The sequence below is a fragment of the Oncorhynchus masou genome, chromosome 10 (genome assembly GCF_036934945.1).
Source record: "Oncorhynchus masou masou isolate Uvic2021 chromosome 10, UVic_Omas_1.1, whole genome shotgun sequence".
Lineage (NCBI taxonomy): Eukaryota > Metazoa > Chordata > Actinopteri > Salmoniformes > Salmonidae > Oncorhynchus > Oncorhynchus masou.
The window spans coordinates 33,685,660-33,713,100 of record NC_088221.1 but is presented as its reverse complement, the minus strand read 5'-3'; the positions used below and the strand labels follow the sequence as shown (position 1 = coordinate 33,713,100).

At 43.6% G+C, this 27,441-nt stretch overlaps 1 protein-coding gene across 1 annotated transcript in view; it reads right to left on the bottom strand.

The window, feature by feature from the left end:
* Positions 1-756: 756 nt before the first annotated feature.
* The window catches only part of LOC135546846 (titin-like), a 174,075-nt gene continuing 147,390 nt past the window's right edge, over positions 757-27,441 (bottom strand). Inside the window, 37 exon segments of the mRNA XM_064975418.1 lie at positions 757-2,099; positions 2,606-2,989; positions 3,101-3,425; positions 3,594-3,755; positions 4,044-4,437; positions 4,618-8,845; positions 9,002-9,598; positions 9,708-10,013; positions 10,099-10,674; positions 10,806-11,105; positions 11,225-11,530; positions 11,645-12,229; positions 12,344-12,646; positions 12,850-13,152; positions 13,776-14,075; positions 14,194-14,484; positions 14,602-15,195; positions 15,338-15,415; positions 15,418-15,618; positions 15,799-16,101; positions 16,434-16,739; positions 16,849-17,148; positions 17,246-17,536; positions 17,644-17,955; positions 18,065-18,367; positions 18,471-20,537; positions 20,648-20,947; positions 21,063-21,344; positions 21,478-21,771; positions 21,978-23,744; positions 23,852-24,157; positions 24,284-24,586; positions 24,664-24,963; positions 25,264-25,557; positions 25,648-25,944; positions 26,052-26,354; positions 26,472-27,059. Of these exon segments, the coding sequence (XP_064831490.1) occupies positions 1,798-2,099; positions 2,606-2,989; positions 3,101-3,425; positions 3,594-3,755; positions 4,044-4,437; positions 4,618-8,845; positions 9,002-9,598; positions 9,708-10,013; positions 10,099-10,674; positions 10,806-11,105; positions 11,225-11,530; positions 11,645-12,229; positions 12,344-12,646; positions 12,850-13,152; positions 13,776-14,075; positions 14,194-14,484; positions 14,602-15,195; positions 15,338-15,415; positions 15,418-15,618; positions 15,799-16,101; positions 16,434-16,739; positions 16,849-17,148; positions 17,246-17,536; positions 17,644-17,955; positions 18,065-18,367; positions 18,471-20,537; positions 20,648-20,947; positions 21,063-21,344; positions 21,478-21,771; positions 21,978-23,744; positions 23,852-24,157; positions 24,284-24,586; positions 24,664-24,963; positions 25,264-25,557; positions 25,648-25,944; positions 26,052-26,354; positions 26,472-27,059 (19,451 nt within the window). The 3' untranslated portion in view covers positions 757-1,797.

The following is a 27,441-nucleotide window of genomic DNA, read 5'->3' as shown; positions in this document are numbered from 1 at the left end:
CCTTTTCTGTTTCAGCATGCACAAAGCGAGGTCCATACTGAAATGGTTTGTCGAGATCGGTGTGGAAGAACTTGACTGGCCTGCACAGAACCCTGACCTCAACCCCATCAAACACCTTTGGGATGAATTGGAACGCTGACTGCGAACCAAGCCTAATCTGCCAACATCAATGCCCGACCTCACTAATGCTCTTGTGGCTGAATGGAAGCAATGTTTCAACATCTAGTGAAAAGCCTTCCCAGAAGAGTGGAGGCTGTTATAGCAGCACAGGGGGGACCAACTCCATAATAATGTCCATGATTTTGGAATGAACTGTTTGATGAGCAGGTGTCCACGTACTTTTCGTCATGTAGTGTGAGTGTAAAAAACATTAAGAACACATTCCTAATAATAAGTGGCACTCACTTTTGTCTTGCCCATTCACCCTCTGAATGGCACACATACACAATCCATGTCTCAATAGTCTCAAAGCTGTCCCTTCATCTATACTGATTGAAGTAGATTTAACCTGTTTAGTTTTTGCCATGGAAAGAGCAGGTCTTCCTAATGAACTTATTTCAATTGACTGATTTCCTTGTATGAACTTTACCTCAATAAAATATTTGAAATTGTTGCACGTTGCATTTATATTTTTGTTCAGTGTATATATACATACATACAGTACATAGTGTACATACATACACACACATACATACATACATTCATACATGCTTGCATACCAATAAAGAACACAAATCATAAAACATTTTAGTGCTGATATCATGCTTTATTAAATAAAGGGGAGGTTGCATTTCATTCTACAATTCTAATTTAAATCAAACGAAAGTGCAGGGCAGAACAGTTAATACATTTGGTTTTCTTTTAATTTTAACACAGCAGGTGTTGTTGCTGTGGTACACTTGCTTGATGTTTGCCCTAACACCTGGTGAAAGGTGAAATTCTAAAGCTAACACACAAAAGTAACGCACTCAAGCAAACCTCCAAGAGATGGCTCTGATTCTGCAAAAAAAGTGCCTGATGGACTTTCAATTTTTAATGGCCAGGTTGATGTTGTTCAGAAAATCAATCAAGCAGTCATTTGCGAGAAACAGAGCACCCCAAAAAAAACATTTCAGCTCAAGTGCAGGCCGCTCGCACCTTGAGCATGTCATTAAAATGGTGGTTATGACATAGTCAGTCTGAACACAAGGCCTAGTTGTGCTACTTACATGAGGGTTTATGCAAACAGCACTCAGGGTCTTATGATCATGTTACAATTCATAGGAGTATGATAATAACACTGCAGGTAATAACATACAGTGTCTAACATCTCGTCTCTCTGATTTAGTATAAACTTCAACAGGGAACCTCTCTACCTGTTGAGGAAATCTTAAGACTTCAACTTTTTGTTGAGGCACGGAGTTTAGTTTCAGGTTTTTCAGGGTATTCGTTTCATGTGAAACTTTCTCCTGTTAAACATTTAGTTCCTTTTGTTTCAGTTAATATTGTCATAAATAACAATTCATACATTTTCCATAACCGTTAAATTCGGCTATATACATTATGTACATGTCACAGAAAAATGGATCAAAAATCCTAAGTCATAATTATCCAATATGGCACATTTTATAACAACTTTAGACTTTAGTCTAGTTTGGCATAAATTTATGTCATGTTTGGTATAAAAATAGTTCATATTTACAATAACAGAAATCCAGGTCTTTATCAAGTAAGATTATTTTTTGTTAAATTAATAAATAAAAAGCATTGAAGTTGGGAAAGGGGAGGATAGAAATATTTGGACTGTTTTTTTAAATTTTATGATCGAATGCTTACAGTTACTGTTGCAGTGTCAGATCCAAAGTCATTGTATAGTTTGAGGGTGTACACTCCAGCATCCTCCTCTTTCACACTGGTGATGATGAGTGTAGTGAGGTCCTCTGAGGTCTCGATATGGAACCTACCGCCTTGCTTCTCACCAGGTAGGGTTTTTCCACTGCGGGACCATTCGATGTTAGGTGTGGGCTCTCCGGAGAAAGCACAGGCCACGGTGAGAACCTTCCCAAGTTCAATGGTTATATCCTCTGGGAGAGCTTCAATTCTTGGTGCACCTGTTGCACCTTTTAGAGAAAACAAAACAAATACTTAGACAACTACACCACTACAAATATGGCTAATATTTTACTTAAAGGGGCAATCGAAAGTTGAAACAATTAAAATGTTCCCCTGTTTCGGTAAAAGCTGAGGGATGGAGAAATTTAACCACTCTCAAATTCATAGACTATGGATGCAAGGACTGACCATCCATGATATCAAAATTATATTTTTAACCATATTTTATAGTGATATAGTGTTTGCTTACACTTACATTGTTTAAAAACATTAGAGTAAAACAAGTTAATATTTTGGATTCTGGTGAGGTATGACAGTTGAACTAAGCTCATGAGGCATTTATTAGTTATATTCTTCAAGAATCAATTGGTACATATCATTAATTTACAAGTCAAAAACTGTATGTAGCAGCTTTGCAGCATTACTTGTTTAAAGTCTGAAGGTATAATGCCCTATAATGCGGCTATAATGCATTGTAAGACTTGTATGCCATAAGCATGTATGAGATACTCACCTAGCATACCCTGTGCAATGGATCTCATGGAGGACCCCTCCAGGTGAGAGTGGCTCATAATTTCGGTCATACTGCTGGAGCTCATGGTATGGGAAGATGTCATGGAAGACATGCTAGATAGAGACATGGTTTCCATCTGCATTTCAGCAGCCATGCTCGACATACTGGAGCTGCTGAAAGAGGTCTCCTGGTGCATAGAAGAAGCCATGTGGGCTGATTGGGAAGAGAAGCTTTCTTGCATGCTACTAAGAGCAGCACTCTCCCCCATCATCATCATCTGAGCTCCTCCGTGGATTTCTTTCTTAACGACCTGTTCTGAACTTGTATGGGAAGCCATAGCCATAGATGCCTCTTTTTGACCCATTGTTACTTGTTTGGTTTTCACTGAAATAGACGAAAAGAGACAAGGAACCACTTGAAACATGCATGTACAAACGTGTATAGAATTGGTACAGAATTGAGTTTAATCAAAATACTTTTTATTGCAGAACTTACCTTTCATGGCCATGTGTTGCTGCACATAAGCTGTGACTTTAGTGTAGATGGATTGGAACACTTGGCCGACAAATGAGAATGAAGATTTAGCTGAGACTCCTCCTTCTGAGATGAGCTCACAAGAGTATTCTCCCTGGTCCTTCTCAGAGAGGTCATTGATAATGAGGGAACAATGCCCATCCACAGACATGTGGAACTCATAGTGACTGCTCTGTGTCAGTTTCACTCCATTCCTGTACCACACAACTTCTCTCACGCTGCTTTCAGATACACAGGACATTCTCACTTTGTCTTTTGAGTTTTCAGCTGTGAGTTGTTGGACAATCTTTGGAGCTTTAGGAGTTGGGGATTTCACAGTTAGTGGAGATTTGATTCTCTTAGGTGAAGTGATTGGTTCAGGAGACTTGACTTGGGGAGGTGACTTCACTCCTTTTGGTTCAGGAGACTTGACTTGGGGAGGTGACTTCACTCCTTTTGGTTCAGGAGACTTGACTTGGGGAGGTGACTTCACTCCTTTTGGTTCAGGAGACTTGGCTGGGGGAGGGGACTTCACCCTTGGAGGTGAGACAACTGGTTCAGGAGACTTGACTCTGGGAGGTGATTTTACTCCCTTTGGCGACATGATTGGTTCAGGAGACTTGACTTGGGGAGGGGACTTCACCCTTGGAGGCGATACAACTGGTTCAGGAGACTTGATCCTGGGAGGTGATTTCACTCCCTTTGGTGACATGACTGGCTCAGGAGACTTGACTGGGGGAGGGGACTTCATCCTTGGAGGCGAAGTAATTGGTTCAGGAGACTTGATTGATGGGGTTGGCGACTTCCCACTAGCGGGTGACATGATTGGTTCAGGAGACTTGATTGATGAGGTAGGGGTTGGGGGAAGACTGGGAGGTGAAGCTACTCGTTCAGGAGACTTGAATCCAGGCTCTGGTGACTTCACTGAGACAACAAACTCCTCTTCAACAATTGCTCTGAAAATTGTCAGGCTAAACCGAGTCTCTTGTCTCCCCTCAGCATTCTCAACCACCAGTGTGTAGCTTCCTTCGTCAGAAGATTGGACAGAGGAAATTTCAAAGGTAGACTTGTACTGCGTGGTTGACACCATACGATGATGAGAGGATACAATGACTTGTCCTTCATGCATCCATGTAACAGTTGGTGCTGGTTCGCCATCAATGTCGCAAGTGAATCGAGCAGTCTCTCCCTCATTAACTGTTACAGACTGTGGTTTAGTTATTATTCTGGCTGCCAGAGTCAACTTGACTTTATGAACAGTCACTTGCTCAACTTCTGACTCCTTCATAGCCCTAATTTTTGTTTCAGATGAAGCATATGTGTCTGATGATGCGTATCTTTCAGACGATACATGTCTTTCACCCGACAAGTATCTTTCAGTCAATTCAAACTTTCCAGAAGATGCTGATGATAAGGATGCTGCAGATGTTAAGTATTCAGTTGATGCATACTTAGCGGATGCAGCATATTTTTCAGATGCAGATACAAATCGTTCAGATGTATCATATCTTTCATATGTTTCACGTGTTTCAGTTAACTTTGATTTACTTTCCTTCACCTCCATGTGTGTTGCTGAGGAGGAAGCTGCCTTGAAGGATGATATGTGGTAATGGTCTGTCTTTGTGATATCAGGAACAAATGGTTGTGGAGCCTCCTCATCTTTACGACGTGATGTATATGTGGAGAATTCATCTTCAGAAACATCAAGGATACCATAGTCGGACGCTTCTCCCTTTGAGTTTGAGCAAACAACACGGTACGTGCCACTGTCCTCTGCCTGACAATCACAGATCTGTATAGACAGCACTCCACTCATGTTTGTGAAGCGGAACTTCTCACTTTGTTGAATCAGTTGTCCATTGTGGAACCACTGGATCTCAGCCTCAGGCTTCGCTTGGACATTCAGAGTGAACTTTGTATTCTGACCACATGGGACGCGATGAGAACGCATTCTCACGGTCACACGTGGGGCGTGGTCGAGGCTGAAGGGTGTTTGGGTCACTGTCTGGTACTTGCGCTCAGATTTCAGTGCAGCCTTTCTTGACTCGTATCTGGACATGATGTCGAATCTGGCTGACCTCTCAAATCTTGAGGATGAGCGGGAGGATCTCTCAGCTGAAGCTGGGGGGCTGGGGGAGTGTGGACGTGTCCTCTCAGGGGTGGGTGATCTCCTTTCCACAATCTCCTCTGGCCCTAGAGGACATGGGCGAGGAGCTCTTATCAGCTCAGACACAGGGCGCATCAGCTCAATGTATGTAGGAGACAGTGATCTTCTCCTCCTCATGAACTGTGAAACTTCTGTTCTCTTGACCTTGTGCTCGGTTACTTGTGATACTCCTCTTTTTGCAACATGTTTCTTTGCTTCATGACGCAGAGCAGATAACTCGAACCGGACAGGGCTGCTTTGTGGGGAGGCAGAGAAGCCAAGTTCAAGCTCCTCGTCAAGTTGGAGCCTTTCCTCCTCAGCTTTCTTCATTGAGAGGTAATCGTCAATGGGCTGCAGAAGCTCTTCATCACTCATATCACCCAGGGAGCGTCTTCTTGATCTGAAGGATGCCTCTGATCCAGGAGAAGGTGACCGTCTTGCTGGTCTTACTGTTTCCAAGTCATCTTGTGTGAGCTTTGGAATACGCCATCTAGGCCTATACTGGTCAGTGATTCTAGGAAGGGGCATGACATAGAATTGCTCCCACCTGGAGAGACGAATGCGTTTCTGTCTCTTCTGTACAATCTTCTCCATCCGCTCAGGCATTTCGTACTGGTCTCTGAGTTTCTTGTACCACTTCATGTCAGACAAAGGTACAAAGTGTTTAATCAACAGGTCTTCATCCAGAGCACTTGCATCATGGACACGTGGCTCAGGAATTTTATATGGCATGCAAAGTTTCCTTTCCTCAATCTTTACGAATGGTTTTTCTTCTGTGATATCAAATTCACCCTCGCAGTGTTTAGTGCTCACTCCTGGCTTGTATATGTCTGCAGCATGTTTCAAAGCCTCTTGAGCCACTTGGTTGAATCCAGTAACTTCAGTGGTGGAAAGGCTTTGTGCCATTTTCAGTGTCTTGTCAATTTGTTGTTGAACATACTTCTGTTGTTCCACCTCACTCTTATATTCTCTTCTTTTATATGTAATTCGGTCCACCTTCAATGTGGCCTGGCAACACACTGATCCAACAGAGTTTGTTGCGGTAACTTTGTAAAGACCTGAATCCTCAATAAGAGTTTCTCTGACATGCAGAACGTGATAGTCTACATCCTCTTGGACAACTGCGATTTGTTGGTTGAATTCCAATGGCCTGCCATCCTTCTCCCACTTCAGGGTTGGTGCAGGTGTTCCAGAGACCCTCAAGTCAAAACGGACACTATGGCCCTCTACACACTCCACATTAGCCAACAGCCGTTTGAACATTGGCCTCATGGTGTCTTCACTAACAGCGTGAGGTGTCACTGCCAGACGTGCGGTGCAACTATCTTCACCAAACTTGTTGTGGGCCATAACAGTATATTCAGCATCGTCATCAAGTTCAAGATTGTGGATCATCAATTGATAAAGACCCTTGTCACTAATGAAAGTGTACTTCTTATCATCTCGTTTGATTTTCTGTCCAGCCTTCAACCATGTTACTGTTGGCTCTGGATGCACTGTTATGGTTACACCAAAACGAACATCTTCACCGATGTAAGCAGCGCGGTTGTACAGAGGCAGAGTGAACTCTGGTGGTCTTTGCATAAGTCTTTGCTTATCAAGCTTTCTCTTCTTTGTAAGTGAGCGTCCAATAAAGTGTTCACGATAGCATCTCACAGTTTCAACGAAGAGTTCTCCATAGGTGCTATCTTCACCATCCTGACTGACAACTTTGCATCTGTAGACACCATCATCAGATGTTTCAATTTCCTTGACGTAGATGCTAGCAACTCCATTGAAGTAGCTGATTTCATATTTGTGACTTGCTGTTAACTGGCGGGTGCCAAAGTACCAAATTGCTGTTGTGGTTTCGTCGTAGTTTTCAATGTTGCAAACAAATCTGACATGCCCACCTTCCTCTGAAGATCCATGCATGACTGGACCGGCTCTCAGACCTTCTACAGGGTACGCAATCTTGACTTTGCCAACTGCATAACCTCTGTAACTCCTGAATCCACCACCAAAAGCAACACGCGCTGCTGAGACGATTGTCTCTCTGTCTTTCTTCACCAATGTCTGGTAGTATCTTCTGTGTCTCAAAGTTTTGATAGTCTTTGTGCTGAGGTGTTCCAGCTTCAACCTAAGCCAAGGATGTTCCAAAGCTTCATGAGCAGTCATACGTTTCTTCAGGTCTTTACACAGAAGTCTGTCACAGAAGTCCATACCTTCGATGCTGGTCTCTTTGAAGGCCTCACTGTCAAAGATGTATTCTGCATTTGAGATATTTTCAATCATTTTTGTGGTTGATTCTGCTGCAAAGGGGTTAAGTCCACTGAGGAGCACATAGGTTAGCACACCAACTGACCACATGTCAGTTGCAGTGCTGACAAGACCATGGCAGTGGACTTCAGGTGCACAGTACTCTGGTGCAGTGAAATTGATTCTGATATTTTCTCCAGGAGTCAGTAATCTAGCCTGGCCCGTTTCAATAATTTTGATGTTTGTGCTCTTTCTTGTGGTGTAGACAATGTTGTCAGGTTTGATTTCAAAATGAGCATAGTTGAGTTTGTGCAAGAACTTCAGAGCTGAGCACACCTGTCTCAGGTACCTAACAATCTCCAGTTCTGAGAGCTCAAAGTTGCCTGTGCCAAGTCGTTCAAAGATGTCCACGCCTGAGATAAACTCGTAGATCAAGACCATTTCTTCCAAACTGTCAAAGGACTCGTGTAGGTACATGAAGTTTTTGTGTTTAGCAAGATTGAGTGTCTCAATTTCCCTAGCAACCAGCTCCTGATCAGTACCTTTAATCTTGATAAACTTGGCCATGAATGTCTTCTTGGACTTGTTTTCAACACAGCGATGAACAATGCCAAATGTTCCGGCACGTGCCAGCTCTTCAGATATTGTGTACTGGGCAGCCACCATCTTGATTTTTGATGAATGTGGAGCCTCTTCTTTGGTGATTTCTCTAGCTTCATCAACTTCTTCATCGTAGTTTCTGATAACAGATTTATCCTCTATTGTTGTAACAGGCTCAGTTGGTTCAGAATGATCGCTTAGACCAAACTGGTTCTCCGCAATGACACGGAACTGGTACTTTGTCTTGCCAAACAGAGCGACCATGGTGTATTTAGGCTGGTTGGTTTTACCAGCGAGGATCCACCTGTCACCTGATGTGGGGCACTTCTGGATGATGTAGTTGACGATAGGGCTTCCGCCATCTTTTTCAGGAGGACTCCAGGTTAGAGTGATGGAATCTCTAGTGATTTCACTGACTTTAATGCCCTTAGGAGGATCTGGTACATCTGCCACGGCAACTTCAATGGTCTGTTTGTCAGCTCCGAATCGGTTCTTGGCAGTGATTACATAGTAACCTGTATCCTTCTTCTGAACTCCTTTAGGAAAGACGAGTGAAGTAAATGATCTTGTGACAATCACTTGAGTGTGGGCAGATGATCCCATGATCTCTGGTCCCTTCTGCCATTGGATTTGAGGGTCGGGTTTGCCACTGATTGGAATCTTAATGGTAACCACTTCACCCTTGACAGCATGGACTGCTCCCATGCCTTGCAATTCTAGAGGTAGGTGGATCTTGGCAGGAACTGGAGTAGACAGAAGATAAAGAATATAAATTATTTGAGTATATCAATTCTTAACAAATGCAAATAAAATGCAAACCGACCTGCTTTTGTTCTGAAATGTAAGGGATTTCAAACTTTTAAAAATAAAAACATCAATTTTTATCAATTGTTTTTTACCTTCAACAGTCAGATTCACTGTTGTAGAGATGGATCCTCCTTGGTTTGTTGCCCTGACTTGATAGACACCTGTGTCACTGTCCTCAGCATTAGCAATAATAAGTTGGTAATAGCCTCCCTTGAATTCTTGCAATTTGATTTTGATTCCATCTGAAACAACTTCTTTGCCATTCTTGTACCATTTCACGGCAGGGATGGGATGTCCAACAATTTTGGTGACAAATGTAGCATTGGACTTAAACTTCACAATCATGTCTGGCCTCATTTCTTCTCTAAAGACAGGAGGTTTCATTGTGAGACCTGATTTGGGAATGATGGCCTCTGACACCTCACTCCAACCACTCTCACCACCCATGTTTTCACATTTCACACGGAACTCATACTCAAAGCCCTCAAGAAGGCCTTTTACAGAGAAATGTGTCTCGTGGATTTCATTGGATGTACAAGCGATCCATTTGTTCTGTTTCTTCTCTCGTTTATCCAGGAAATAGTTATTTATCTTTGCACCTCCATCATCTTTTGGTGGTTTCCAGAACACAAGACAAGAATCCTTGGTCACTTCTGTGACAACAGGCTGCATGGGAATTCCAGGTTTTTCTGAGGAACAAACAATGAGATTGATCTTATAGAAGTGCCTTATTCTCTTAATCGTTACAGTAAACATGATCTATTTGCTATATTTATCACTGTCAGCAAGAATACTTACCGAATGGACTCTTGATAATGAGAACACTTGGAACCTCAAGTGCCTCACTGACTCCATATTGGTTCTGAGCAGAAACACGGAAGTAGTATCCAGCATTTTCAATAAGATTTGGAATCCTGCAAGTGTTTCCTGAGACTGACGATGACACAAGTTGCCACTGCTCGCCTTCCTTTGCTTCTCGTTTCTCCACAATGTAATTGGTGATCATTGATCCACCGTCATCCTTCGGTGGTTTCCAGCTGATGATCACTGCACTCTTCAACACAGCATCAACAACAATAGGCCCCTCGGGTTTGGTAGGTTTATCTGAAAACAAAGCAAAAAAATTGGTTCAGTTTATACAATTACCAATGATATTACCGCAATAATAGTTGTGGAAACAAACTGTTACCTTGAATTTCAACCTTGAGTGTGGTTTCAACAGTTCCAAATTTGTTGGTCAATTGCACCTTGTATTTTCCAGCATTTGTCTTGCGCTGTACATTCCTTATAACCAGATGAGTGTAACTCTCAGTGTTTTCAATGATCACATTTTCAGAAGCGTTGAGAGGCTTCTTTGCATAGAACCACATGATTTGAGGAATTGGACGGCCAATGTAGACAACATGGAGACGAAGACTTGTTCCACACCCTGCAGTGTATTTCTCCTTCAATGGGAATCCAGGGTGGAAAGCAGGTGTGGCCTGCAAGCGCAGCTTGCCGCTGGACTCTGTTTCACCGGCTTCATTGACAGCTCTGCAAGTGTACATGCCCTCATCTTCCTGTTCATCTGTGGCCACTGTCAGTGAATGGTTGCGACCATCAGAACTCATCTTGTACTTGCGGCTCTGGATCAGCTCCTTGCCATATCTGTACCATCTGATGTCAGGAAGGGGACGGCCAATAATCTGGCATGTCAGAGTTCCTGATTCACCAAGTTTTGCAATGACATCTGCCATGTCTTCCTTGAGACTAGGAGCCTCTCCCACTGTTGAAATATAATCAGAGAATTAACATTATTTCAAGTGAAAAGCAATGATGCATTGCACTGATGTTCATAATGTAAGGCACTTACAGTATCTTATGATAATTGACAATTAAAATATTACACCAACGTACAGCTCAGTTTAGTCTTGATGCCCATGGCAGTCCTGCGAGGTCTACTCATTCCGGTTTCATTTTCTGCAAGGATTCTGAACTCATACTCTGTAGCCTCCATCAGACCACCCATGGTGAACTGTCTGTCCTTGGAACGCTCCTTGTTGCATTTCTTCCAGGCACTTTCTCCTGCCTGTCTAAATTCAATCCAGTAACCCAGGATCTCTTTGCCACCATCACATTCTGGGCGCAGCCAGTGAATAGTGATAAAGTCTTTGGCAACAGAGATGATATCAATCTCACCTGGTTGACCGGGTTTGTCTATCCAAAGAGAGAGTTAACAATGAAATTGCAATCATTCATCTTTTAATGTACTGTATTATTTATATGATTTCTATATATTATTAAATGTATAATAAAAAGACCTATTATATACTTACCAAATGGATCTTTGCATATAACATTTTCAGATACTGGTCCAGGTTCACTCTGACCAATGTCGTTTTGTGCCACGACACGGAACAGGTATTCAGCATCAGGGATGAGTCCAGTGAGACTGTACATTGTAGTGGTGATGTGTGTCTTGTTATGACGCACCCACTTCTCTGTGGACACCTCTCTCCGCTCAACGTAATATCCTGAAATTCGGGCGCCACCATCATCCTTTGGTCGGCCCCAAGATAGAGCAACAGTGCTCTTTGTGACATCCATAACTTCTGGTGGGTTGATTGGAGGTTCTGGAGGAGCTGTTGTATACAAACAAATATTTGCATAATTGTAAATAGAAGAAGTGAGGAATGATAACCAACACAATAACACATTTGCAGAAAAATAATTATGAATATAAAAATAATACTTACACAGGGGTGTCTTCGGAGTGACACATTCATCTGATTTGAGAGATCTGCTCACACCAAATTGGTTTTCAGCAGTGATCTTGAAGTGGTATTCAACATTCTCCTTCAGTCCCTTGACCACCAGAGCTGTGTCCACCACTCTAGAGTCCACAGTGTACCATGCTACCTTTGATACCTCACGCCGTTCAACGATGTAACCCAGGATATCAGAGCCACCGTCTTGAGAGGGAGGTCTCCAGCTGACTCGTACGGAGCGAGCCTGGATATCATCAAACTCAAGGGGACCTTCCGGTGCGTCTGGACGTCCAATCACTTTAACATTGATGTAGACAGCCTTTCTGCCACATTTATTCTCTAGCACCAGGTCATATGTTCCGGTGTCGTCTCTGTGGGCTTCTTTGATCACAAGTTCAGTGATATCATCATTGGTGGCGATCATAGCTCGGTGAGAGACATCTCGGCCTTCCTTTGTCCACTTGCAGATAGGGACTGGTTTACCCTTGATTGGCACAGACAGCCTGATGACTCCTCCCTGTCTGACCACATAGCCTTCCTCATATTTGGGGTCCAGTTCGTAGTCAGGATAGTCTGAAATGAATCATACAAACATCATTAGATTAGTTTGCATTTGACACAAGCTTCAAAAGCAAAATACAAAATACAGCTCTTCATGGCACTCTAAACACATATTTAATCTCTTACCGAGCATTTCTATAACCTTGACGATTCCTGGGATCTCGACTGGCTCTCCGGGTCCACCAGCGTTGCAGGCCATCACACGGAACTTGTACTCAGCTCCCTGAGGCATGTGTGTCAGAGTGTATTCACAGATTTTTATGGGTGTCGTGTTGCACATGGTCCATTCCACCTGGTCCACCTTCTGCATCTCAATCAGGTAACCAGTGACGACGGAACCACCCTCTTCCTCAGGAGGACTCCAAGCCAGAGACACAGAAGTTCTGGTGGTGTCTGTAACCATGGGGAACTGTGGTGTGCTAGGAGGCTCTGTTTAGATAAAGACAACAAATAGAATAGTTGTAGTTATGCATACATCTTTGAAAATGGATGCTAAGTTCCAGCGGAATTGGACCCATAGATCATTGAGTTGAATGACACATTGCAAAATAGTAAAAAATAATAATGACTTAAGTTACTGCCTATTCCAATGTTGGGCATGACAAACAAGGTAGAGGATTACAGATACATACCAATGGGATCCATGGCGATAGCTGGTTTAGATGCCATACTGGGTTTGCTCGAGCCTCTTGAGTTCAGGGCGATCACGCGGAACTCATACTCATTGCCTTCGCACAGACCAGATGATCTGTATCTGGTCATGGTGACTGGGTTCTTAACGATGCTCATCCACCTTTCAGATCTGACCTCTTTGCGCTCAATTATGTATCCAGACACCTGGGACCCTCCATCTTCTTCTGGTGACTGCCATGTGATGGTCATTCCTTCATGAGTCACATCCAGTACATCAGGTCTGTTTGGTGCACTGGGTACGGCTGTGGAGAGATTAGAGATTTCACATTAGATCAGTTACACCCACCATCATCTTGTTTCTTTGACTTCATCAAAACTGGGCCTCCCGAGTGGCGTAGCTGTCTAAGGCACTGCATCACAGTGCTAGAGGCGTCACTACAGACCCGGGTTCAATCCACAGAGGCTGTGCAAAATTGTCTGGGTTAGGGGAAGGTTTGGCCGGCTGTGACACAGCTTGGGGTTGAACCAGCGTCTGTAGTGACTGCTATGCCCCTCGTGCTCTAGTGACTCCTTGTGGCGGGCCGGGCACATGCATGCTGATTTCGGTCGCCAGTTGTACAGTGTTTCCTCTGACACATTGGTGCGGCTGGCCTCCGGGTTAAACAAGCAATGTGGTCGTGTTTCGGAGGATGAGTCGTGTTTCAGAGGATGCATGGCTCTTGAACTTCGCCTCTCCCGAGTCCGTACGGGAGTTGCAGAGATGGGACAAGACTGTAACTACCAATTGGATATCACAAAAAAAGGGTAAAAACTAAGTCCACAAATTTGGGCACTTTTCTCACTGTTTTGGTGTTTAAATCATAGTGTATAATACATATTGTCAAAAGGTGGAATTTAATGTGTTTTATGATTTATGATGACTTACTCTTGAGACTCTTGCATTCAACAACTTCAGACTGCAAGAATCCTCCAATGCCGAAGCGGTTGGTTGCAGCCACACGGAACACGTATTCCGTTCCCTCAGACAATCTGGTGAACTTGAATGTGGGTCTTGTGACAGATTCAGACACTGGTAGCCATCCGGGGCGGTGAGCGTCACGCTGCTCAACAACATAGCCACTGACGTTGGCACCGCCATCCTTCTCTGGTGGCTCCCAGCTGACCGTTACCGATGTGGCATCAACAGCATCAACTGTGATTGGTCCAATGGGTATTCCAGGTTTATCTAGATAGAAATAAGCAGACGGTTAGTACTTTGAATTTTCCAATACATGACGCAGTAACAAAAACATAAGAACGCACAAACACAAGTATGGAAGCTTTCCAAGAACACACACACTTACCAAGAATGATAACTTTGAGTATCTCTGTTGCAGTTCCTATGGAATTCTTCACTTGAAGAGTGTAGCTACCAGTGTCATCAATGGTTGTCTCACGCACAGTCAGTTTGGTGTATTTTCCATTAGACTCAATCTTAACCCGGTCAAGACTATCCTTCATCTTTGTACCATTGAAGGACCAGCTGCAGACTGGAGCAGGTTGGGCTTTTATAGGAATATTGATGTTGATTGGTTTACCGGCTGGTACATGGACAATCTTCTGTGGAATGCCGGTCAGATCAATATAGGGTGCCACTGTAAAAGGAAAGATGGTTTTTGAAAATTAGAACATCTCGAAGATGTATCAAACCTTTCATATTTTAAGTAGATTAACTGCCATATATATCAGATATTATTCAGAATATAACATACGTAGTTGTTCCTGAATGACCACAGGTCCTGTAATCTCCCTAGGCTCACTGACTCCTCTGCTGTTTGTAGCTCTGATTCTGAAGAGATAAGTCTCCTTCTCTGTCAGACCAGTGACGGTGTGCTGGGACATGGACTGTTTAACGGTGGCCACTGCACTCCATCTGTCTGATCCAACGATGTTAGCTTCAATGACGTAGCACGTCAGTCTGCTTCCACCATCGTGAAGAGGTCTTTCCCAGTTCAGGATTGCTGAGGTCTTGGCGACATCCACAATGTGCAGATCCTGAGGAATGCTGGGAACTTCACAGATCAATACTGATTCAGGGATTTCACATGGTTCTCCAACACCATATATGTTCTCTGGTAACACTCTGAAGAAGTAGTGTACTGATTCCTCCAGGCCAGTGATTCTGAACAAGGTCTTCCTGCATTCTGTTGTAACGGTCTTGTAGGATTTCATTGAAGCTTCACGTTTCTCAATGATGTAGTTGTTCACAGGGGCTCCACCATCAATACTTGGTACATCCCATGTGATGACGACAGACTCCTTTGTGTAGTCTTTGACTCTAACTGAACCGGGTGGTCCAGGAGTGTCTGGAAAATACAGAAAGGATTAACTGACTGTTCACAGCACAGAGATCATATAATTCACTATTCTTTAAATAATGATATGGTTTACAGATAGTTCTTAATCATTTAACCATCTTAAGTATGACGACGTAACCGCATAACATACCATAAACTTTGACGAGAATGGTTGCTGATTTCTTGCCAGATGGATTTTCAGCCTCAATGGTGTATTTGCCAGAATCGAACGATGGACCTTCTCAACAATCAGTTGAGTGTAACTGTCAGTTGTATCAATGAACCCACGGCTCTGCAGGTCAATGCCAGGTTTCCTCCAGGTCAATACTGGTGCAGGTCTTCCAGTCACATTGACAAACAGCCTCAGAGTGTTACCAGCTCTCAGACACACAGTCTTCTTCAGATCATCAGGAAGATCAAGATCAGGGATTGCTGTTGGGACCAAAATGACAGCATGTTAACAACATATGTATAAAAACTGTAAAAATGTAAACGAGTGGCTGGGCTTCAATGTAGACATTGGTATAAACGGCAGTTGTACCAAGTTACCATTTACATTACTAATGCTGCCATTGTGAAGTATTGACAGTAAAAGCATAAAAACAAACTTACAAAGTTTCTCAACCGGCTCAATTTCCACACTTGGTTCGCTGAATTCCCCAGTGCCATTACTATTGACTCCTGCGACGCGGAAGCTGTACTTCTTGTTGCTTTGAAGTCCAGCGGCAACAAACGAATTGGTCTTCAGAGTCTTCTGAGTGGCCCTGTACCACTGCTCGGTTCCTTCCTCAAGCACCTCCACCACGTAGCCAACAACATCAGCACCACCATCATACATTGGTCTGGTCCATTGCAAGCTAATGCTATGCTTGGTGCAATCTATCACACGTGGAATTGAAGGAGGGGCTGGAGTGTCTGGAATCGGTAAAGACAAAATACAGTATGGGTTATTCAACAGCAGTAGTTTTTCAGTGTTTCAAAAGTCAACCATAAATCAACTTTTAGAAACAAAAACGGTAAGATTATAAAGATGGATTATAAGACAATGACTGTTTGATCACTGGGCGGGAGGGTAGCCTAGTGTTAGAGCGTTGGACTAGTAACTGAAAGGTAGCAAGTTCAAATCCCCAAGCTGACAAGGTACAAATCTGTCAGGCAGTTAACCCACTGTTCCTAGGCTGTCATTGAAAATAAGAATTTGTTCTTAAACTGACTTACCTAGTAAAATAAAGATAAAATAAACTTACATGTTGGCTCTCTACAGTAGGCATACTGAGAGGCTTCACTGGGCTGGCTGTTTCCAGCTGTATTCACGGCTGTAACCCGGAACTGGTAATCACTGCCTTCCAGCAGACCAGAGATCTTCAGGCGGATGTCGTAGATGGTAAAGGTCTTATTGACCCTGGTCCATCTGGAGCTGCTCTTCTCACGTTTGTCCACCAGGTAATTCTTGATCTCACTTCCACCATCACTCTCAGGTTTCATCCATTCAATGATGACGTGCTCTTTTCCTACAGCCGTGACCTCTGGTGCTCCAGGTTGTGATGGGATAGCTGCAATGATGTAGGGAAAAAAATCATGTTTAATAAGGGTTTGCCTTAGAATCAGACTAAAATTGTTTTGAATCTACTCAAATGAGATGGCCACTGGATGCACACTTACTGTATGCGTTTCTGGCGATGACAGGCTCGGACTCCAAGGGCACACCAGGTCCGAACTTGTTGACTCCTCTGACACGGAAGACGTACTCGTTGTTCTTGATCAGTTTGGAGCTGACACAAGACAGAGTCTTGCACTCAGTCTCCATGATCACCCAGTTGAGTCTGCTGGTCTCACGCCTATCAACAATGTAATGAGTGACCAGATCTCCACCGTCCTCCAGAGGGATCTTCCAAGACACAGTGCACTTCTCCTCTGTCACCCTGGTGATTGTGATCTTGTCCTCAGGAGGCCCTGGTGTATCTGGAAATACAGATTGAAACATACAAATGTGTTATTATGGTAATAGTCAGTGTAAGAAGACATTTTGTTGAGCTCCAATTTGTTTCCATGTTCTTACCGAGTACTTTAACATTGACAGCCACTGTCTTGGTTCCACTGGCGTTCTTCGCGGTCAGAACATATCTTCCAGTGTCATTTCTGTTGCAGGACTTGATGATGGCCATGGCTCTTGAGCTGGTATATGTCAGGGAGTATTTCTCTCCCAGCTCCAGGACCTTGTCACCCTTGGCCCACCATACTATGGGTTCGGGTTTACCACCAACTACACCATCAAGGACCAGGTCTGACCCAGCCCGGACAGTGACGTGCTCTCCAACAAGAGAGCTGTCAAGTTCAGCTTTGGGAGGAGCTACAGACAAAAATAAAATATAAATCATAAAAAAGAAATGTGGTGAAATGTACATTTATCTACGAGTAAACGTAACAGTCACTTAACAGTATCTAACAGTAACTTACTGTATTCATCCTTGCAGGTGATCGGTCCTGTTGTTTCAGATGGTGCACTGTGAACTCCGGCTCCATTTCTGGCAATGACACGGAATTCAAAGATTTCTCCTTCACCCAGTCCTCTGACTGTGAAGTGAGTCTCAGTGATGGTGGTGTAGTTACACTTCAACCAGTGGGCATCATCCCACTCATCATCACTCCATGGCTTGCGCTCCACGACGTATCCGACAATCTTGCTGCCACCATCATTGAATGGTATACCCCATGCAATAGTAGCTGAGGACCTTGTGACATCAGTCACCTCTGGTTTACCAGGAGGATCTACATGGAAACAGAATAAGAATGTACAATCAGCAGAAAGGTCAAATGTCAACATGGATCAAAGAGACTCAAAATATTTAGAAAAATGTCCTTTGAATGTTGCACTTACCGACTGGGTTCAAAGCCACTACTGGTCTTGAGGCCTCACTGGCTTTGCTGAGACCAGAAATATTCATTGCATAAACTCTGAACTGGTACTCCAGGCCCTCAATGAGACTGGAGACTTTGAATTGGGTATCCAGGCATGGGAGCTTGTTCTCCCTGACCCAAAGAATGGTGTTTCTCTCCTTCTTCTCTATCCAGTATCCAGTCACCTTGCTGCCGCCATCAGCATATGGCAGATCCCACTTGATCCCAATAGCATTAGCAGATACTGTCACCACATCTGGGCGGGTTGGTGGACTTGGTGGAACTGATATTGAGAATAAGATAAAAACAATTCATTGTTGGTGTCTTTTTCAAACTATTACAGCAAATGTAAATTGATTTAACACATGTAGGTACATAGAACTTACCGAATGGATGCTCAATGACAACAGCTGAGGATTCGATGGACTTGCTCACGCCATACTTGCTCTCAGCAGAGACACGGAAGGTGTACTCCATGTATTTGGTCAGATGGCTGACTTTGATCGTGGTGCGTTTACAACTTGAGTTCACCACTTGCCAGGATGTAGATCCAGATTCACGTTTCTCAATGATGTAGTTGTCTATATCCGTTCCACCGTCATCCTCTGGTGCTGTCCAAGCCAATGAACAGCCATCTGATGACACTGCAGAGATTCCAATGGGTCCTACTGGTGGAGTGGGTCTTCCAACAACGTTGACAGTAACAGCAAATGTCTTTGCTCCGGCGGCATTGTCCAGAGTGAGGTAGTATTTTCCACTGTCTGCTCTCTTGCTGTCTTTTACCACCAGGGTGGTCCTTTCTGTAGTAGTCTTGATGATCACTCTATCAGTCTCTTTTAGCTTCATCTCTTCCAGTTTCCAGGTGGCCTTTGGAGCTGGTCTGCCACTGATGGGGATATCAATGGTGAATGCATCATGAGTCTTGCATGTGATGAGCTGGTTGGTTATGCCACTGAGATCTGCTGTGGGCTCAATCTTAGGCTCCTTGATGACAACGGATGCTAAGGCATCTCTTGGGACACTGATACCAGCCTCATTGATAGCCTTGACGCGGAAGTCATATTCTGTGTTCTCAATCAAGCCCTCAATGACTAACTTCAGGAGTTTGGTTTGACCGCCAACAACCCAGCGATCAGAGTCTTTTGCTTTGGCTTCAGCAATGTAACCTGTGATGCGGCAGCCACCGTCGTGTTCAGGTTTCAGCCAGGCCAAGATAGCAGTGGAATTAGTAGTGTCAATGACGTCAAGACTCTTGGGTGGAGCAGGCACCTCAGTTGCAGTAATTGGTTCAGTCATCTCACAGGGTTCTCCCCTGCCATACATATTTTCAGCGATGACTCTGAACAGGTAAGGCACACCTATGCCTAGGTTGGTCATTCTGATCATTTGACGTGAGGATTTTTCGCTGACTGACTTCCAGCTGAGACGACTAGCCTCACGCTTTTCTACGATGTAGTGCTGAATACGGGCTCCACCGTCGTTGGCTGGAGCATCCCACAGCATTGTCAGAGCTCCTCTGGTCACATCCTTGAAGCTGATAGCTCCTGGAGGTCCAGGTGTATCAAGCACCTTCACGGTAAATGTGATAGATTTGCGGCCACCGTTGTTCTCAAGAGATAAGGTATATTTCCCAGAGTCATATCTGGTACAGCTCTCAATGGTCAAGGTACTGTATGTGTCAGTTGTGTTGACATCTGTCATAACACCAAGTTCTCCACTTGCCTTGGTCCATGTCGCCAGCGGAGCTGGTTTACCACAGAAGGCAATATGAAGAGTGACGGTGGCACCGTTCTTCACGACATGTGTCTGTTTGAAGTCTGCATCAAGGGTGATTTCTGGTGACGTCAGTCTATCAACAGCTTGCACTGGATTAGGAACTGCACATGCTTCTCCTTTTCCAGACCCATTCACTGCACGCACACGGAACCTATATTCCTCACCAGCCATTAAACCTTTAGCGGTGTATGTGGTGTTGATGCAAGTTGTTCTATTGACTTGGTGCCATTCATTAAGGCTTGCCTTGCACATCTCAATGATATAGCCAATTATCTCCATTCCACCATCGAACACAGGCTTGATCCATTCCAGGGTGACAGATGATTTTGTGGAGTCGGTAACCTTCACCAGTGAAGGAGCACTTGGTGCGCTTGTTGGCTCTTTGCACTTGAAGAGTCTTGATGTGCTGCTTGCTGGTCCGATTCCGGCACCATTTTCAGCCATGACACGGAATTCATATTCATTACCTTCGGTCAGGTGTGTCACTCTGTGTCTGAGCTCAGTGATTGGTCTTTTGGATGAAACCTTCACCCATTGCAAACTCTTCTTCTCACGTCTCTCCAGGATGTAGTGCTTGATCTCATTTCCACCATCTGATCTGGGTCTTGTCCAGCCTATTGTGATGGTGTCTCCAGTCACATTTGTGGCATCTGGTGTTCCTGGGGCTTCTGGAACAGCTGTGAAACAAAACAACATTTGTTTGTGTTAAACATAATAATTGAAGTTAATAACACATAAGTATACATGTCAGTGATCACTTTAGAAGTTGTTGGTTGGTGGAACTTACTGAATTGCATCTGTGCAATGAATGAATCAGAGTCAAGTGGACGTCCAACTCCGAACTTGTTGACAGCAGAGATACGGAACTGGTACTCGTTTCCCTTGATCAGCTTGGTGGCGTTGAATGAACAAGCTTCACACTTGCTTGTCACCATTGCCCAGGAGATCCTAGATGTTTCTCTCTTCTCCACCGTATAATAGAGGATTGCAGCACATCCATCGTTCTCTGGCGGGTTCCACCAGACAGTTGCCTTTTCTGTAGTGATACCAGTGAAACGCACTGGTCCCTCAGGTGGTCCAGGGGTATCTGAAGAAAGCATGCATTGCTAATGGTTAAGCATGAATCCATCCACTTAAATCATTTTCATCACAATTTTAGAGACATTAAAGAATGTAACAATCTACTGTATCTATAAACCAACCTGAGACTCTGATGTTGACACTCTCTGTCTTTGTTCCAGAGCTGTTCTTGGCTTCCACCATGTACACTCCGCGGTGGTCGCGATCAGCATCTCTGATGAAAAGGCTGCTGGAGCCGATGTTAGTTGTGATATCAATCAACATCTTCTTGTCGACCTCTTTACCGTTCTTGTACCATATGACCTGAGGCACTGGTCGTCCAGTGATACTGCAGTTCAGTTTGATGTTTTCACCAGCCTTGTACACAAGAGCAGTATCAGCACTGAACTCAATGTCGGGTGAAACTAAACAGAGAAAGACACAAAAACATACAATTAATGCTACATTTAATCACATAGAGACAAACTTAGGTTGTATAATTTACAGTATAATGTATATTTAATATATTGAATATATATTTAATATAATGTATATTACCACTTTCATCTTTAGTCATGACATAGCCAGAAGACTGCGTTGGTGGACTGACTGTGCCGACAGCATTTCTGGCAATCACTCTGAATTCATAGCGATCACCAGCAGAAAGTCCGGTGATGGTGAATTGCAAATCACTAATGTCTGTGAAGTTGCATCTCAACCATTTGCCTCTGCCTTGGCGTCGCTCCACACTGTACCCCACAATCTTAAAGCCTCCATCTTTCTTGGGTGTATCCCATTTAAGTGTGACGGTGTCTCGTGTGACATCAATGACGTTAGGAGTACCAGGTGGATCTAAGGGGAAGTGAAAGGTCAGGTTGCTAAATGTGTAAAGTGTTTACTCATAACGTTATCACATTCATGATAGCACACTGTTCATTGTGGAAAAAACAACAAGGTAACCCTTTACTATAGCCCCTATTATGTATGCATTCATAAAGCCTTTATAACAGCTACATTATAACATCTGTCATAGACAGTCATAAACATTGTGTACTCACCAACTGGGGAGATTGCAAGGGCATGCTTGCTCTGTTCACTGACAAGACTCAGGCCAGCATTATTCTCTGCATAGACTCTGAAGGAATACTCCAGTCCTTCAATCAGCTGAATGATTCTGTAGTCACGGGCAGATATTATGCTGGAATTGACCTTGGTCCACAGAAGGCTGTTTCTGTCCTTCTTTTCAACATGGTAGCCAGTGATTGGTGAGCCACCATCAAAGCTGGGTGCTTCCCATTGGATAGTCATGCCATCACTGGTAATGTTGTATGTGACTGGTTTTCCTGGTGCACCTGGTGGCATGTACTGGTGTTGGGCGATCACGTCTGGTGAATTCAAAGGATTGCTCACTCCATATTTGTTCTCTGCACGCACTCTAAACTGGTACTCTGTGCCCTTGACAAGGTTGGGTATCTTGAACGTTGTCCTCACCACACTAGAGCAAACCATTTTCCAGTTAGCCTGGGCCGTCTCTCGTTTCTCCACACTGTAGCAAGTGATGTCTCCACCTCCATTGTCCTGTGGTTCATCCCAAGATATAATGATGCCCTGTGCTTTGATCTCATCAAATCGGACCGGTCCAACTGGCACAGAGGGGGGTCCGAGAGTGATCACATTGATATCAAAGAAGTTCTTGATAAGCCTGTTGTCCAGAATCAATGTGTATAGGCCTGCATTCTCTTTCTTTGCACTTCTGACTGTTATAGACACTTTGTTGTCTGTTTCACGGAAGCGAATCTGTTCACTTTCTTTCAAGGGAATGTTTTCCTTCATCCATCCAACGGATGGTTTTGGTTTACCCTTAAATGGCAACTCAATATGGATGTTTTGACCGACGCGAACAAAGAGTTCGCCATTTGGATAATCTATCATGTTGGCCTCAGGTGGAATAATGAACTCCTTTACTGTTATGGGCCCAATCTGAGAGAAGTCACTGTTGCCATTCTCATTCTTAGAAAACACTCTAAAGTCTACAACAGAGTTTTCCTTCAGGTTTTTAACTTCACATGTGCAACGTTTGCATGTTGTAGCAACAGTCCAGGTTTCGTCCTCTTTAGTTTTTGTCTCAATGACATAGTCTGAAATGTGGCTACCTCCATCATGGTCAGGCTTGGTCCAGTGAAGAGTCACTGATGTCTTGGTAGCGTCTGTCACGACCAGCTCTTTGACTGGTCCGGGGGTCTCAGTGGCCCTGACTGGCTCTGCAGTCTCACATGTATCACCAGTACCATGCTCATTCTCAGCAGACACTCTAAAGAAGTAGGCGATTTCATCCGACAGACCGTCAATCTTGTATGATGTGTTGGGGCATTCTGATGACACGACTGTATACGCTCTGTTATTAGCATCTTTCTTCTCCACAATGTAGTTGGTGATTGGGGAACCACCATCGATTAGAGGAGCATCCCAGCTCAGGGTCAACTTGCCTCTGGTGACATTCTTGATGATCAGTTTCTGGCAAGTGGATGGGGTGTCAAGAACCTTAACAGACACAGTGATGAACTTGGACTCTCCAACACCATTCTCAATCTCCAGGTAGTATTTGCCGCAGTCGTCGCGGGTGACCTTTGGAATGACAAGAACTGTTGTACGTTCTGTGCTGGTGATAGTGTATCTTGCATCGCTGGCCATGTTCTTCTCATGTCTTCTCCATGTACAGTTTGGTGCAGGTCTGCCCTTCAGTGGAATAAACACCTCAATATCCCTTCCTGCCTTGGCAGTGTATTGAGTTGTCATGGGAACATCCAAATTGAGATCGGCTTCCTCTGTTAGACGGATAGGGAAAGATAGAAAAATAGGTAAGAGATTTGTTAAGTAAGTTAAGTAAATACAATGTTAAGTAATACAATGTTGTGAATATTTTATTACGAACCAAGAATATCCTTGGATTGAACAGGCTGGTACATCTCGATTGGTTGACTGGGTCCCAGACAGTTGACTGCGGATACACGGAAGAAGTAATATGTTCCTGGTTTCAGGTGATTCACAACATACTCTGTTGTCCTCACTTCTCCATTGTGGCTGATGACAACCCATTCCCTTTCTTCAGAGTTCATCTGCTCAACAATGTAGCTGGTGATCTCGCTGCCACCATCATACACTGGCGCAACCCAGCCCAGGGTGATGGATGTTTTGGTGGAGTCGACTACTCTGAGTTTGGTTGGTTCACCTGGTACGTCTAGAATTAGGAATAACAAGTAGTAGAAGAAACATGAAACCTTCTATGTTCTGACTTTAAGTTGCTCAGGATAAGAGCAATAACAAAAATGCAAATGTAAGTATTGCAATGAGGAGAATCACTTACCAACTGCGTCAGCAGCTTTGAAGAGGTCAGACTCTTTGGAGTACGGACCAGCTCCAGCCTTGTTAACGGCACATACACGATACTGATAGTCCTTTCCAGTGAGCAGGTTGCTGACTTTCTGTCTTGTGTCACGAATGGTGTCTTTGATAACCTTGAACCAACGCAAGCTTGTCTTCTCTCGTTTTTCCAGGTAATATCCATTTATGTCACTTCCGCCATCAATTCCAGGTCTTTCCCATACCACTGTCATTGAAGAGTGTGTGATCATGGTGACTTGAGGCTTGGAAGGTTGACTTGGAGGAACTGCAAAATAATATAAGCATGTTAGGACCATAATACAATATGTTCAGGTAGCTGGTAGCCATATGTTTTATCCTTACCAAATGCATTCTTTGCCTCTACGGGTTCAGATTCCAGTGGGTCTCCAACTCCATATTTGTTAACTCCTCGGACTCTGAAGATGTACTCATTGCCTTTGATCAGTCTTGGGACATTCACGATACATTCCGCCCAATTCTCAGAGATAATGGACCATTGAATTCTGCTGGCCTCCCGTTTCTCCACAATGTAGTGGGTGACCATAGCACCACCCTCATCCTCTGGAGGATCCCACATGATGGTGATACTGTTAGCAGTGACCTTCTTGAGCTGAATCTCGCCAGGTGGTGGTCCAGGTTTATCTAATAATGACAGAACATTAGACATTTATTTTTTCACTTTGCTCAATCGCACATTAGACATACTTTTTATTGAGTCATTTTCCATATGGTTTTCAATACCAACTCTGGAATGCACTCACAGACCACCTGAAGTCAATTCAGACTCCTGGCTCCTTTAATAATAATGTGTCAGTTTCTGTCTAGATGTGTGCTGTTTTTATTTATCTTAATGCATTCACCTCACATTATAAATTCAATGTATAATTATTATTATTATTAAATATAGGTACCAAAATAAAAAGGATAAGGAGCAATACACACCCATAATTTGTACTCTGACGTAGGCATATGCTGAGCCCAAAGAGTTCTTCAGTCTCATTTCATATGTTCCAGAGTTGAGACGTGTGGTATCTCTGATGATAAGAGTTGAACTATCAGCAGCGTTGTTCTGTACCAGCTGAGCCTGGGTCCTGGGGTCAAGTTCCTTTCCGTCCTTGTACCACTCAATTGTAGGTGCTGGTTTGGCAATGATTCCAAATCTAAGCTCGACAGTGGTTCCAGCTTTGTGTTTCACAACCTCGCGATATTCATCAGGAATTTCAATCTCAGGGGCACCTATGAGATAACACATAAGAACATTACATTAATTCATAGTTCAATTAAATCTTAAATTCCTACTTTTATCATATTTGGAACATAACCCACCATATGTATCCACACAAGTTGCAGGGCCTGCAATGATGGATGGATTGCTAACTGATCCAACTGCATTCTTTGCCATGACTCTGAATTCATAGGTCTCATCCTGAGTAAGTCCTGTCACAGTATAATGTGTTTCGGAAACGTTGGTCAAGTTGGCCTTCGTCCATCTGTCTTTCTCGCCCTCTTTCTTCTCAATCAGGTATCCTGTGATCTTGCTACCACCATCATAATTGGGCTTCTGCCATGCGATGCTGATGGAAGTCTTTGTGATGTCAGTGATCCTGACATTGGTTGGAGCCTCTGCAAAAAAATAGATGTGGAGGTTCAGATACAGTAGTTGATTTGTCAAGTTTAGAGGTCACACAATGGTATTCAATCACAAAACGAGAGTAACCAAGTCGACTTACCGCAAGCATCAATTGCAAGTACTGCGTCTGAGATCTTGCTGAGTGGACTGCATCCAGCTGCGTTTTCTGCAACGATCCTGAACTCATAGATGAGGCCGGCAGCTATGTTTGGCACCTTGTAGTGTGTGGCACGGATAACAGTCTTGTTAACCTTCTGCCAACAGATGCTGTTTCTATCCTTTATCTCGAGGTGGTATCCAAAAACATGGCTTCCTCCGTTGGAGGCTGGCTCCTTCCAGGCTACAGTGATGCTCTCTCTGGTTACAGATGTAACCATAGGAGCTGATGGAGCTACAGGGATGGCTAAAATGAAATAAATTAACATTTAGTATATTCTTTATTTTTATTTTTTTACATATGCACATCTATATAGGAAATACAAACATAAAATATTCAATAATAGAGTAGTATAAATCTCACTGTAGGGCAGATCCACTCTGACGGTTGGAGAGTCGATGTGCTCACTGATGCCGTAGCGATTCTCAGCCCTGATTCTGAACTGGTACACCAGTCCTGTTGTAAGCTTCATGATTTTCATGGTGCATCTTGCGACAGCCGAGGAGACCTCAGTCCAGTTGGCGTTGGTTGTTTCACGTTTGTGGATTATGTAATTTGAAATGACGCTTCCACCGTCATAACGAGGAGGAGACCACTTCAGACTCACACTGTCCTCTGTCACATCAGTCATTTCAATAGGACCAACTGGGGCGCTTGGTCTATCCAGGACCACAATGTTAACGAAAGACTTGGTGGTTCCACTTGTGTTGGAGGCACAGATGTCATACCTTCCTGAATCAATAGCAATGCTCTCACGGAGAGTAATGATGAGGTATTCAGGGGTTACTTCAGAGTTGAATCTCGTAGTTGACTTCAGTGCAACATTGTCCTTTGAAAGAGAAACCTTTGGCATTGGTCTACCAGTAAGTGGGATCTCACATTTCAGGTTTGATCCTGCTCTGACGTAGACTGTATTGTGAGGGAACTTCTTCATGTTGATCTCAGGAGGGTCTGTTGAAAGAATATGAAGAATTATTAAGACAAAGGAAAAATTATTATTTTATTGAAGATATCAAATCAAAATGCAATACTGTACGAAAGTGTTTTTTTTTATCCAACTTTACACACAATACCTTGGATTATGCTCAGCAATTCTCTACCCTTATTCATTTGTGATTTATTTAACAAGGCAAGTCCGTGAAGAACAAATTCTTATTTACAATGATGGCCTAGGAACAGTGGGTTAACTGCCTTGTTCAGGGGCAGAACAGCAGATTTTTACCTTGTCAGCTTGGGGATTTGATCTTGCAACCTTTCAGTTACTGGCCCAATGCTCTCACCACTAGGCTACCTGCCGCCCCAAATATAATATATAAATGTAGGACTGGGGAAA